The sequence below is a fragment of the Coturnix japonica genome, chromosome 8 (assembly GCF_001577835.2).
Source record: "Coturnix japonica isolate 7356 chromosome 8, Coturnix japonica 2.1, whole genome shotgun sequence".
NCBI lineage: Eukaryota > Metazoa > Chordata > Aves > Galliformes > Phasianidae > Coturnix > Coturnix japonica.
In genome coordinates this window covers 4,712,973-4,726,982 of record NC_029523.1, presented here as the reverse complement: position 1 = coordinate 4,726,982, position 14,010 = coordinate 4,712,973, and the positions used below count along the sequence as shown (strand labels likewise).

The 14,010-nt window shown below is 46.7% G+C and overlaps 1 protein-coding gene across 11 annotated transcripts in view; it reads right to left on the bottom strand.

Annotated features, from left to right (window-relative positions):
• The window catches only part of RABGAP1L (RAB GTPase activating protein 1 like), a 160,482-nt gene that overhangs the window by 22,186 nt on the left and 124,286 nt on the right, over positions 1–14,010 (bottom strand). Inside the window, exon 1 of one of the 11 annotated variants that reach the window (XM_032446100.1) lies at positions 3,616–3,839. The exons of 9 other annotated variants lie outside the window; for them this stretch is intronic. Coding sequence is in view for 1 of the 2 variants with exons in the window: in XM_015869569.2 (XP_015725055.1) it covers positions 849–959 (111 nt within the window). In the remaining variant the exon portion in view is untranslated. Of the gene's footprint in view, positions 1–848; positions 2,608–3,615; positions 3,840–14,010 lie in introns of those variants that run through there. One more of the 11 variants, XM_015869569.2, reaches the window with a different exon arrangement.

The following is a 14,010-nucleotide window of genomic DNA, read 5'->3' as shown; positions in this document are numbered from 1 at the left end:
TCGCTGCAGGTACCTTTATGACTAACTTAGTGCATAGAAACATGTACACAGACCAAACTGAGAACAGAGATACCTAGTTGGATTCCTAAGTAATTAGTCTCATTCATATTGAACTTCTAACTGCATCTGCTTTCAAGGTAAGCTGAGCATCCATCTTTCAAAGGCTCCTTTCGACCCCTTCTAGCTGGATTGGCCTGCACATGGGCACAGCTGTAGGAATGAGAACAAAATGAATGCTGGCACCAAACTTTGGGGACAGAAAATCATCACTGCAACTCCACAGAGAAGGGCTGGGATCTCTATGAGGGCAGAAGGTGATCACACTACATGGAATTTACACAGACGTGCTACTTAGGAAAAAGTAAGTGGTAGTTCGACTAAAAGGCTGTAACAGATACTTATGTTGGCTTCAAAAAAAGCATAGAGAAGTGTTGAATCATCCTTGCCACAAAGGCCAGGTCCTCTCACATCCAATGGCGGATCATGACCTCTACCACAGACCCCAGGCCCAAGCCTCCAGCTGAGTGCTCAGACACAGAGAGAGCTCCCATCATTTAGCAACAACATCAGTTAATTTTCCAGTTCATTATTTCAATTATTTAAAGATTACTTCCATAAATCTTATCTTCCCACTAAGCAGGTCATCCTCTCCTAAATTCAGCAATCTAGAAGGGTATTACTTTAATCATCTCTCCACTGAAATCAACTTCAGCCTCACTGGCACATGAAGGCAAATAGCTGGAAAGGCACTAAAAAGAAAAAGCAAAGAGCTTTCAGCAGGAGGATGGAGCTGCTGCGAAGAGCATAACCTTAAGCACTATTGGCAAAGGAGCGAGAGGAACACCTACCACAGATCTGGGCTTGCTGACTGCCACCAGATTGGCCAGAAAGTCCTCATCGTACAGCTGGCTGAAAACATGCGCGTCGTAAGCCACCATGATGGACACCTCTTCCATCATCCTGCCGTTAGCAGCGGGAGCGCCAGCCTGAGCCTTGGCACAGCTCTTTGTCAGTTGTTCACACCCACCTGAAGAGCTAATGAAGAAGGAGTGTCAGGAGCAAACCCGAGCTTAGCAAACAGCTCCTGTGTGGATCTCCCTCTCGAGGGTGCCTCTGATTACTGCAGGAAGAACACCTGCTCACATTCCCATCAGTCCGCTTGCAAAAGCGTCTCCTGAAGGCTGAAAAAAAATCCAGCAAGTACTTGAAATTCCAGTATCAGGCTGAAGAGGAACGAGCAGCAGCCAAACCAGATCAGTGTTAAGCAAGAACTGAACAGCCAGCGCTTGACAGCAGGACTGCAATCGCTTCTGTTCTTCTCAAATTTGGTACCAATTGCTTTTCCCAGCTTTCCTCCACTGAAAGCTGATAACCTTCTTTAGCAGGTTAGCTTGCCTCCCTGAGGTCTTCCCTCAGCTTTCCACGTGTTCCAAATCTCTCCTTTGAAGCTCTGAAGAACATTCACTTTTTCTTCTACATAAATCCAAATTGCATTTTGTGCCACTCAGATCCTCGCTATGAGCAGGAAGGTAACGGCAACAGGTCGCAAATCCCCCTCAGAAGAATCCTTTGGTTTCACTTTGTAACACAGTACAACAGTTGTGCAAAAGGCAATGAAGTCTGTAGGACCTCCCTTGAATAAACCTGAATTTCCACAAGTGAAATAAAACCAGTTTATCTAATTGGGGAGTTTCACAGTGGAAGGTTTTTGACCTGAACCCAGGACTGCTCTGCTTTTAATTAAGCAGCGCACTATCTCGTCTCTGAGCCTTACAAAGCAAAGCTGCCTCCCCAGTTACTCCAAGATGTCCATTTGTTTATCCCAACATCTGGCACAGCCCAAAAGCCAGCACAGATATTAAAACAGAAACAAACACATCACCTCCAAAACAAACTCCTTCCAGGTGAAAATTCCAACCAAATCCACACTCCTGCATAGGCACATCCGCTACCTTCTCCTCTCTTGAAGCCTTCTGTCCATCCCAGCAGCAGAAGCGACCTGTTTCAGGAGCACCATGTGTTCATCCGTCCCTGAGGAGCACACGCCGGGTGCTGCGGCTCAGCTAGAAGTTTCCAGTTGAATGAGTTGGTAGCAGACGGTTACACTTTCACTTTCCAGAGCAAACTGGGTTGAAGACGCACCTTGCTCTTCTCTTTTTCCTGTGCTCCCGAAGTGTCCTTATCACAGATTACACGGGTGTCTAAAAAGCACCAGGTGTTATTTGCATTTGAATAGGAAACTTGAGCAACAGCTGCAGCATTCAGGATTAAAACCAGACATTTCTCTCACTTAAATACGGGGGAAATTACATGTTATTGCTAGGAAACTGAGAGAATTCTAATAGGCTTATGGCAAACAAAAATGCAGTACTTGAGGTTAAATCCTTGAGACCAAAGCAGCTTCTGACCACGCTTAACCCTTGCAGGATGAAGGGAGGTATTTTTTTACTCAAAACGCATCCATAATGCTGCTTTATAAGATCTGTGTCTCTCTCCAGGGGCGTGCAGAGCTTCAGCGATTGCTTCCCACGGCAGACGTAGCTCAGACTCGGATCCTGACGCAACACCCAGCTCCCAGGGCTGCTCTTTGTGCCACGTCAAACAAAAACCATACCTGATACGCTAAAACCTGCTCAGGTTTTCAGGAGCCCTTTGCACGACCGCCTCCTCTTCAGCTTTGGGAGGTGCCCGTGGGCTCCTTTCCTTGCAGGAGCCGAACACACAGCGCTCACAGCCGCCGCTCACAGCTCACTGCATGGGAGCTGCCAAGGTGTGCTGACAAAGGCACCTGTTGTCAGAGCCGTCCCACAATGCCTCCTGCAGGGCTGACCTCACAACCAGCCCCATGGTAACGAGGGACCGACTCAACGCTGCAATAAGGGCAGGAGGTGGAGAATGCAAATTATCAGAAGGACTGGGCAGCTGCGGCCGCTCGGAGCCCTTTCCTGATTCAGCCAGCAGGGAATTGTGTTCATAAGAGATCATGGATGGGGATCTGTGTTCCCGTTTTGAGCCCTCACGAGGAGGGGTACGGTGATTTAACAGAACTAAACAGACACGTTCCCAATGTATCATTGGCTGAATGATTCTTCTCATATACATCCTTCACAGAGGGCTTGCGATCCTGGCATGCTCTAACTAGCAATCTCAGGAACTAACCACTGATTTCTGATGCTGGCTAATGCCTGTCTTCACTCTTAAAGGGAGGATTTTCAGCTTGTTATTTCCAGCTAGCATAGCTGAGCTGCCTACCAACCTCCGTGAGCCTGCAGCTTGCATCCACGTTAACAGCCTGTGCTATAATCTGAGTCACAGCACAAAATTATAATAAGCACTGCAATCCAGTTAGCCTAAGCCTGTACTGATGGAAGCAAACACCGGGAAGAAAAAGGCAACAAGCACGGAGCAAGCCACGGCCACTTCCTTGGGCCACACCACCCCTTACTGACAGCATCTCAGAGCATCTTCCCCCTGCAAATATCTCTGAATGCTGCACTAATGAACCAGCTATTAAAAGACAATAACGGCCCCATGCAGCACCATCAGACAGCCCTTGTCTGCCTTCTGCTAGGAACAGGAACACAGTGCCTTCCACAACACGTTTATAAGGCATACCTCCAAAGCAGCAATTTTTGGAGCAACGGTTGAAGCGAGCGGTCAGGACGGCAGAGGAGAGCCTGCAGAAGGACAGGTGAGCTGCACACAGCTGTTACCTAATCAGGTAAGTAGCCCTAATTGGGATTTCTGTGCTGGTGGATGACAAGAGGTGAGTGGAAAATTCCCGAACTGAGCCCAGCAGCCAGCTTAGCAAAGCAGAACCTGCTGGCTCCCGAGATAAATTCACTTCACTCCACCCCCAGGAATGTCTTACTGCTATCTGACAGGGATAGGATCTTCTGATAGACTGCAAAGCATTACGTATGTGAGGTGTGTGCAGTTTCTAGCTTAAGCAGTCATTCCTCCTGCTGTGCTACCTCTGTCATTTTCTATGATCTGTTTTTCTTGCATTAACGACTCCAGGAGTTCACAGCAGCCCTCAGATAAGGAAACATAGCGCTCTTTTCATAGCACTTGGAATGGCATTTGGCAGCATTCAAGATAAGCTTACAGGGTGATTTTTTCACCCAAATGCGATGGAATAATGATTCTATCATTCCTTTCTCAGTAATGAGCCCTGCTCCAAATGCAAACAGTGAGTGAAAAGCGCTTGTAAAGGGTAAATGCTGTGACTCCCAAAATGAAGTTCTGTGTCTCCACCCCCAAGGATCCCCAAATGGTGGACACCCAATATTACCTGAGGTCCCACCTGCAGCCCCAGATATGGCTGGCCAAGCCCAGGTCCCATCACTGCTGAGCCCATCCCTTGGCCAGATAAAAATCCTTGAGTTGGAGCACCAGGTGGGCAGCCCATCCTGCACAGCTGTGCTAACCCAGTCAGCTGGGGAGCAAATCCCCGACTCCTGTGCTGGGCAGCTTGCAAACAAGCTGCAATTTTACTCGTAAATTGTTCCACTTTTAGACATCAAAGTTTCTCTAGAGATGATTCTGGACTCACAGCTTGTAGAGAACGCCCAACACCATCCAATAAATGCTGTGGGGTGACCTCATTGCAGCCTTCCAGTATCTGAAGGGAAATTATTAGCAGGAAGGGAAACAACTTTTTACATGGTTTGACAGAGATTTGACAAGGGGGAATGGTTTTAAACTAAAGGAGGGGAGATTTAGATGAGGTGTCAGGGGGAAGACTTACACTGAATGGGTGGGGAGGTGCTGCCCAGAGCTGTGGATGCCCCAACCCTGGAGGTGTTCAAGGTTGGACGAGGACAGGGCAATGTGATCTAGCACTTGATCTAGTGGATGGGGACCCTGTCTGCTGCAGGGGAATTGGAACACGATGACCCTTGAGGTTCCTTCCTATGCCACATTCTTAGGATTTGAACACAGGTAAAACTTAACTCATTTTGCTTAACTCATGCTCTGCTGGAGCAGACCCAGCCCCAGGGAACTCCACACACACCTCAGTTCATGGACACATCTTCTGTGCCCTCAGATCACATTTTGCTTTAAAACTGCTGCATTTATGACTTCAATGGGTATTTCAAAGAAAAGAAAAAGTATTTTTTGAGGAAATGAGCACAACAGTTCTGTCAGGAGTGCTCTGCACTTACAATTACTACAGTGGATTTATGGAAAGACTTCAGCATGGCCTCGTTCAGGGATTTCACCCAAATAGCATGGAAGCCAACACAAGCAGAGCCAATTTCATCAAGCACAACATCCATCTGAGGAGCAGAGCCAGCTCAGGCTTCATGAAAACAACAACCACACAATAAGTATACAACCGTACCGCTATCTTTATCCATACTCTACTGGCTTTTCACTGAGAGCGAATGATCAGCAAACAAAAGACATTAATTAATGACTAGTAGTGTATTGAGAAGCAGTGTCTGTCTTGGATTGGGTTTCAAGGCTTGGGGCTCCCCACTCTAAAACCCACAACCGGATTGTTCAAGGTAGATATATATCTACATATTCACCCTTAACCTCCCTCAATAGGAATTAACAGCCTTTATCTACCTCCCAGCGGAAGATTAATAGCAGCAAAATCCATGACAAGTGTCAACATAAAGGTGATCATTATCATTATTATTGGTATTATGTTGTTTTCTCTGAGTGCTGTTAACAGACAAATTGTTGTGGTTAATGGAAGAAGGAAAGAGCACAGAGCTTCCTCAACATATCAAAACACCAGGGCTGGCTGGGCACAAACCCACAGCAACATGCCTGCTGTGCAATGGGTAGGCAGGGGCTGTACTCCTACCTCTGAAGCCGCATGCAGAACCCCACAGCAAAGCCCCACACAGGTCTGTGGCCATGATTTCCTCCTAGAGCTCCAACAGAGCCAAATGGAAAAGGTGGGACACCTTGATGTGTGGATGGCACAATAGTGAAGTTATACTGCCAGCACAAACAGTGCATCAAGAGCATGACTGCTCACTAGATGAGATAAAAATAATGAAGGCTAACATGATGTGGGTGAACGGCACACGGTGTCAGCTGAATGGGCCTAAACTGGACAGACCAGCCCAAATATCTTGATGGCTGATGGCCGAAGTCAGACAGCTGGGCTGCGAGAGGCAGTCTAGACTGAGGAATGCATCGGGACTCTGAAAAGAGATTGTTTCATGCATTATACATGAACACCACAAACCACTGACTCTTTCCAGGAGAGCAGCGTGTCCCACTGTGTCGGGGTTCAAAATGAAAACATTAACTCGGAGGTCACAGGATAAAACACAGCCAAAAAAATAAAGCCCTGAAAACTGCACTTGCATGCCAAAGATGAGTAAGAGGGATCAGACAGAGAAAGCCTTTGCCATGAGCCCTGCTCGCTGGGGTCAGAGGAGGGCAGCTCAGTCTCAGTGCTCCCCTGGACCAGGCAAGGGAAGCAGCTCAGGGCTGTGTGAGCAGCTCAGCAGAAGGCTTCCAGCAGCAGCCACTAAGCTGAGCCTCACATTATCCTTTGCTGCTAAATCCCTATTCACCACTGCACAGTAGAGCAAAAGGCAAATTCTGCTCTCAGGATGATTTGGGAGACAAACTATTTCAGTGCTTAACTGTGCTGATCTAGTCTCCCACTGTGAAAATCTGCATCTAAGTTTAATGCCTCAAAATACCACTACGAGAAAAGCTTCTGTATTTACACATGATTTAAAGATTAACTTGTCTCAATTTGACTGCTAATAAGCTTACTTGAAGAGCTCAATTGGTCTGAGTGGAAGGGAAGCAGGTTCCTATACACGTTGCTGGAGCAGCTCCCTGCCTGGTGCTGGGGTATTTATTCAGGCAGCAGAGACCTGAAGCATGTCAGCATCCATTTCTTGCCTCTGAGTTTGTCCCATTCTAATTTAATCATTTATTTCAACTGGCCTACAGCTCTGGTATTAGTGCCATTATAGTACCTACACACTGGAGGGTTGTGCTACCATCCAACAAGACATGGACAGACTGGAGAGTTGGGCAGAGAGGAACCTGATGATGTTTAACAAGAGCAGTGTAGTTGATTTACCAGATACTCAGTCTATTGAACTGTCTTGGGGAAAAAAATACATAACAGTTTCCTTATCACTATTTGTGACTATAACACTGAAAAAGACAAGGAAGGTCTGAGTCACATATTTCTCATGGAGAAAAACAGCAGCCAACCTGCTGCAAGGTAAGGACTGAGCACCCTACCTCAGTACCTCCCTGTTCTTGGCCAGCTGTTATCAGGGCATTGCAAAACATCCACTTGGTTGGGCAATGCTGTATCTGTATTCTCACTTGTTTCACATTTTCCTATCAGGAATGCACGACCTGTGCTGCCTCATGCAGTACTGTTTGCATTCCTGTGCTGTTTCTGGATCCTTCCTGAGCTGCAGATCATTAGATGCAGGCAGCTGGATGGGGAAGCTCTGATGGTTACAAGAGGCAGCAGAACAAACCAACAATCAGCTCAACCTGACCTTCTCTTCCTTGGAAGTAAAGAAGTACACTTGCCCTCATACACAACCCCAGTCTGCTGAGCATTTATATGCTTGCATTTGTTCTTCTCCAGAGGGTCAGGTAAGGATGGATCATCAAAGCAGAACAGTGATTTTCCACCAGAAGCCCATGATGAACACACAGCACAGGCATGCAGAGCAGCTGCCAGCCAGCAGCAGCAAGGAGAGGACCAAAGGGCAGCTGCTGTTGGAGAAGTGGAGTGCAGAGAACAGGCTCGTGGATATTGTGCTTGCATGTGGCAATGAGAGGGTAACAAATACAAAAAGGGGGTGAAAACATTTTGACACCTGCTTGTTCTAATATAGATCTGCTCTTTCTCAAGCTCTACAGCACCTGAACTGCCTTCCAAGCCAGTGTGAGCGGTGCTGCCACACAAACAAAGCCAGGCCCTGATATTCTCTTATTTCCACTTACTGCCTTCCTGGTTGTGAAAGAGACTCAATGTTGAGCTGCCAACTTGAGCTTGGCAAGGAGCTTCTCTGGGCAGCACCCCTGGCCTGCCCATGTGCTGGCTGTAGAAGCAAGCTGCTGGTTTATGGCAGCACAAACCCTCTTGCAGCAAGCTGCTCCTCCAGCCACACCCTGCAAAAATGAGGTTGGTCCTGCAGAACTGCCTCTGCAGCAGGGCTCTTCTCGGCAGCGCTGCAGGGAAAGGAAAGCGTCTTCTCATGCCTGGAACACAGGCACAGCTGAAGTCAAAGTGGCCAGAAATAAAGCAGAAAAATGGTTTAACGCTGTCTTTGTTTGCAGCTTTTCTAGTTTCCCCATCAAAAACACCTGGGACGAAATCCACAGCTCAGCTAACTCACAGTGAGTGCAGCACGGCCAGCTCTGCACCCAAAATGCCCTTCCAGCACCCTGATATCACAAGGAATTTGCTCAGCTGCTGCAACAGCAGAGGTGGGGTTGGGAATGCTGCTCGGGAGGAGCCACAGCGATGTGCAGGGCACACTGCTGTAACTGCTCTGCTTATGAGCTATGGAAGAAATCTGCTCAGCTAAATAAGGGAATAAAGCATGCAAATAAAGAAATAAAAGCAAGGGGCCAGCTGCAGATGAGTTGTGAGAGGGAGGCCCAGGCATTATTTCAGAGGTTGCCTGGTAACAGACGGCAGCAGAGCTAGAGCTGTGCAGAACCACAGTGCTGTGTTTTGCTCCAAACTGCAGGGAGGTGTTGTCCGAGGGGCAGCAGGACAGAGCAGTTAATTGACATGGGGGCATCTCTAAGGCTGCTCTCCCAGCAAAGGGATCTCTAATTGAAGCAGGCAAGGCCCGCACCCTGCCTGCCCAGATCAACTCCAAAGCACATCCAGCTAATCTGTAATTCCATCTTAACTAAAATGATGCCCTTTACAGTCACCTCATGGGTTAATTACTTACTAACGATCTTAAATAGCTCGAAGCCTGTCGTCAAGCTACTCTCGCTTTGTTAGTGGCAGCTGATTGTACGCCACAATTTCAGTTATGGACTTATATAATGTATTGCCCTGTTATTTCAGCACTAGGTTATCTCAACACCAGCTCTGCATTCCCTACGCATCTTTTGAGTAACCGAATCAGCATCATAGATCCACTTTTCTGACCAAAAAATCCTCCTAAGTCATGTTGCATCTGCAGCCTTCTGGAACCACCCCACATGGCCACTGTGGATTGTCACATAGACAGCAGCTGCTGAAGAGAGCAGCGTAATGAGAACAGCAAGAACTACACATGTACACATTTCATGGAAGCCCTAAACAGGAGTTCTGAATGAAACTTACTTCTGGGTCACTGAATGTGGGCTCAGACTGCAGCAGTTAATTGTTTTCCACTGCTAAATGTGTAGGATGCTGCTCTTCACAGCCAGACACAGACATAGATCCACGGCCACGAGACCCAGGCAGGCAGGGGGGAAGGCAATGGTCCCTGCTTCCAACACACAGAGGTAACTTACTTTGGAAGCTGTCACATTCCATAGAGTGAATGATGGACTGCTGAGCACGTTGGCTGTTCTCAAACCTCATAATTACAGACAGGACTTCTGGGTCCTTGGGGAGCTGCTCACTTTGAGGTACCGTTAGCAATGTTTTGCTTTTGTCTGGGGTTGGAATGAAGGCAACATGCATGGCAAATGCTTTGGAGAGACACCCTCCATTTCCTTAACAATCCTATTAAGAGAATCTATCAAGAGCGTTAAGGATGGGTCTCAGAGGGAAGAAACACAGCAAGAAAAGAGATTGTCCTGAGATATTTCCAGCCCATGATCACAAGGAAACAGCCCACAGCCTACAGCTGTCAGGTGGGAACAATGCAATCCCATTGCTAGAGAGGTACAATCTCACATACCTGGACACCTCCTTACTGCACAGACAAAGCATTGGCTGTTTGAGCCTACAGCTTCCCCATCTGCTTCAGCTTCCCTTTCTCTGAAGGGGAGATGATGAACCCCGTTCCAAGGAGATGCTGACATACTCAGCTCTTGGGGAATCAAAAAGAGGACAAATATGAAACCCAGATAGACAGAATGATAAGGCAGGTACTCATACTACACACTGCAACAGGACCTGTGAAACCCCCTGCCTCATTGATTTGAAAATACTTGTGTGTTTTTTAACCTCTCTCCCTGTCCCTGTGATGGTATACGATCTTGTGTAACTTGTATAAAATGTTTATATCATGGATCAAAGGTTGAAAACCCATAAGGCAAACAGTTCTCTTGTTTAAACAGGTATTCTGTAAACACTGCCTGCAACACAGCACTCCTGTAAGACGTTATTCTTATTGAAATCTTGTGGATGTTACAATACAGAAAGTTGGAAGGAAAACAAAGAGTGGCTCCTGGCTGCTCCCAGCACAGCAGGATCCCTCAGGAGCCCCGTGTGTGCTCTCAACTCAGCACTGTATCTATGAATGCACTTCTTGCTTACTGCCCACATAGGCCATTAGGGCCTCAGCCAGCTTCCGGAGGAGCAGCTGTTGGATGGAGAGAGACTGATGAGCACAAGCAGAACCCAAGATGGGCTCTTGGCACTGCCCACAGCCATCTGTCCTCCTAATTCACCTTGGAGTGAATTAGTGGGGTCTGTGGGGAACCCTTTAATAGAAACATCATAGAATGGCTTGGGTGGAAAGGGACCTTAAAGATCATTTATTCCAATCTCACTGCCATGGACAGGATAGCCACCCACCACCAGATTAGGTTACTCAAGGTCCTATTCAACCTGGCCTTGAAAACCTCCAGGGAAGGGGCAGCAACGAATTCTCCAGGCACAGTGTGTTAGCACCTCACCACTGTAAGTAAAAAATGTCCCCTTAACATCCAATCTAAATCTCTTCCCTTTTAGTTTTAAACCATTCCGCTTTGTTCTATCACTATCAGACCACGTAGAAACTGACCTATGTGGTCACTTGCATCCCATCTGATGTCAGCATGACCATCCTCAGTAAGGCCTGCCTAAGATCATAGAATCCAAAGCCCTGAGTGTGACACCATCCACACAACCATTCATTCCACTGGTCTGTTCTCTTCCTTCTTTTTGGGTCCCAGTCTCCAAACAGAAGGACAGAGGAGAGCACCACTTGTGCTTGTGATCCCTTCAATGTCCTTCCAAGAGATGCAAAGACTCTTTAATATCCCATAGTTTGCTTGCTGGTGGTCACCGTGCTGGTTTCAATAGAGTGCCGCTCCGTGCTTAACTGATCCAGGGAGGACTGGGAAAGGACACCCCCTTCTTAATGCTAGAAAAGGAAAGAACAAATTACATACATTTCTGGAGGTTGGTGGCCCTGCCTGTGTCAGGAGGTTGGAAATTGATGATCCTTGAGGTCCTTCCAAGCCATTCTATGATTCTGTGACATGGAAGAAGTTCATGACAGCACACACTTAAATTTCCCATTGTGTTACAAGGGAAGCACAGGTCAAACCTGCCTCTGAACAACCTGCTATTAAAGCAATGGGATGTGTGCCTAGATGGGCCTGTGCAAGGATGACTTTTCTTTCTTACAATCCATCTGCTGGGATCCATACTCTGCAGTCACTGAGTAGCAGCTCCTCTCGGTGCTATTGCCCCCTTCCATCTCTACCTCACAAATAAAGAAATCATGCTTATTATTTCCAGGACCGACAAAGGCAAGGACATTTTTTCCCCCCTCATTTCTGACAAGTCAGGTAGATTGCAAAGTCATCCAAACTAACAGCCCGACAATAAGATTTTCTTGTGCCACTGACAGTGGAAAAAGAAAAGAGCTTCAAGTGAGAAAAACAGCTTAGCAGACAATGCAGATGTTACTGAATACAGCAGCTTGCAACCAGCTTTCCTTGAGGGAGAAAATGTGTACGTGAGCAAGCAGGACAAAGCATTCTCATTAGCCACTTAGGAATCGAGGCATTGATTTGTTTCCAATCCCTTCCATGACTTTTGATTAGCTGAGATATAATCGATATTCCCAGCTGGGTAAGGGTGGCCCAGCCAGGTGGCTTTCTCAGCCTGCTGTAAGACGGCTCCTCAGCAGGATGCTAAGGTCAATGCTGCTCAGACAACATCTTGACTCTGCTAAGAATGTTAGCTGTACCTTTATTTCTTTTCTGAGGTCAAGGATTTGACCTCCAGGCTACATCAGCTGTGTCCTACAATTTATGGTTGTGCACATAAACAAACCAGAGAAATAATTTAACCCTGTGTTTACTACGCAACTTACCTACCACGAGAGGAAGGAGGCGATGATATAGCAAAAATAAAAGGAAGTAACTACAGCAGGATCCTGAAGCAAAGCCACAAGGAGACCGAGAACTGTGAGCGCTGCCATCAGGAGGCACTCAGCTATACCTCTCCTCCAGAAGCTGCATGTTGCTTATACAGCAATCAAGTAACCACTCAGTGAATTTAACACTATCAATAATGGCAAAAATAGCCCCCAGGGTTTGTAATGCAAAGTTATTAATAGGGATTCAGTTCTGAACCCCACCTGCAGACCTCTGCATGTATAAAATGCACACTGCCATCTTTCTATACATAGCTTTGTTTGCTCACTTATTTTTGAAGCAAAGAACTTCAGCTGCAGGTGCCCAAGAAACCAAACATCAGCAATATATATACACATGCATAAAGAAACTGTCCTCAATGTCTTTTCTTTGTTCATTTGCAAAAGCTCTAGGGGAAAGAGAAGGGAACATTGTCAGCCTTTGTCTTTTTTTTAATGCTTTTTTTAAGTTTATTTTTAAAGCCTACCCTCAGGTCTCAGTAGTACTCTCAGAGTAGCACTCTGAGTGCTTCAAAAGTTGTTCCCTCATTTCATTACCCAAACAGCAGAGCAGACCTGACAACACGGCAAGGATTTTCTTCCTCAGTCTGACTGCTTAAAATAGTCCAGAAGAATGAGAGATGGATTTGCACCTCCAGGAAGGAGCTTCGATGGTTTTGTTAGTGTTGAAGGAACACTTCCTGGCCAATGTAAGTGTGGTGCACAGCTCTTTTCTATAGGTATTTCAGTGGCTGCACATTCAACTGCATCTTCCTCCACAGAACAGGCAGACCTGGAGTTATGTTTATATGAAGCGTGGTTATAAGTGCTGATCCTGAGATAGATTCTTCTCCATGAGGTCAGGCACTGGAACAGGCTGCCCAGGGAGTTGTGGGGTCACTTTCCCTGGAGGTGTTCAAGAAACATTAAGATGCTATATTGAGGGCCGTGGTTTAGTGGGCAATGTTGGTGACAGGTGGATAGTTGGACTGGATGGTCTTGGAAGTCTCCTGCAATCTTGGTGATTCTATGATTATTTTTTTCCCTACAGCCTCTTGTGCATCACAGAGCTGCCCACAGGAGGAACACATCACACTGCGAACAAGAGGCACTGCAGCCTGCTGGGTACCGTCATCACAGTCTTCCACTATACTCAAACTCAAGGCATTCATCAAAAACAAAGAAGAGTTGAGACTTCTGCTTCTGGAGAACAACCAAAACAATTCCCACATTCACAGTGGGAACCCGACATACTCTGCAACCAGTTGACCTGCGGGCCACTGGAGGTAGAAATCTGTTCATACAATATCTTAACCTGTCACCGTATTAGCCAGGACCCTTCAAACCCCCCTCAGCCAACTTGCACCTGGAATTCAAATGCATCTGATTCAGCTTAGGAAACAAAAAGAATCAGTTTCTCATAGAACCGAGTTACTTTAACTGTGATATACCTGACAGGAGAGAAACATCACTGAGACTCAGTGCCACTTTATCACCGGCTCTCTGTGCTATTTTCAGAACCCTTTTCACAAAGAGGATGGAAGATAAAACTAATTCCCCTCTCTGCCCCCAAAACTGGGGTTTCTCCTAGTGAAGACGATGATCCAACTTAAAACCCTAACAGTTTTGCATGCTCCAAATGCAAACACAACATGCAACAAAAACTTCTGGCTAGGCTCCAGTTGACATGCCCAGTCATTCTGAATTAAGGTCAGGTAACTTCAGGTTACTGTGGAGGAAAGCAAGG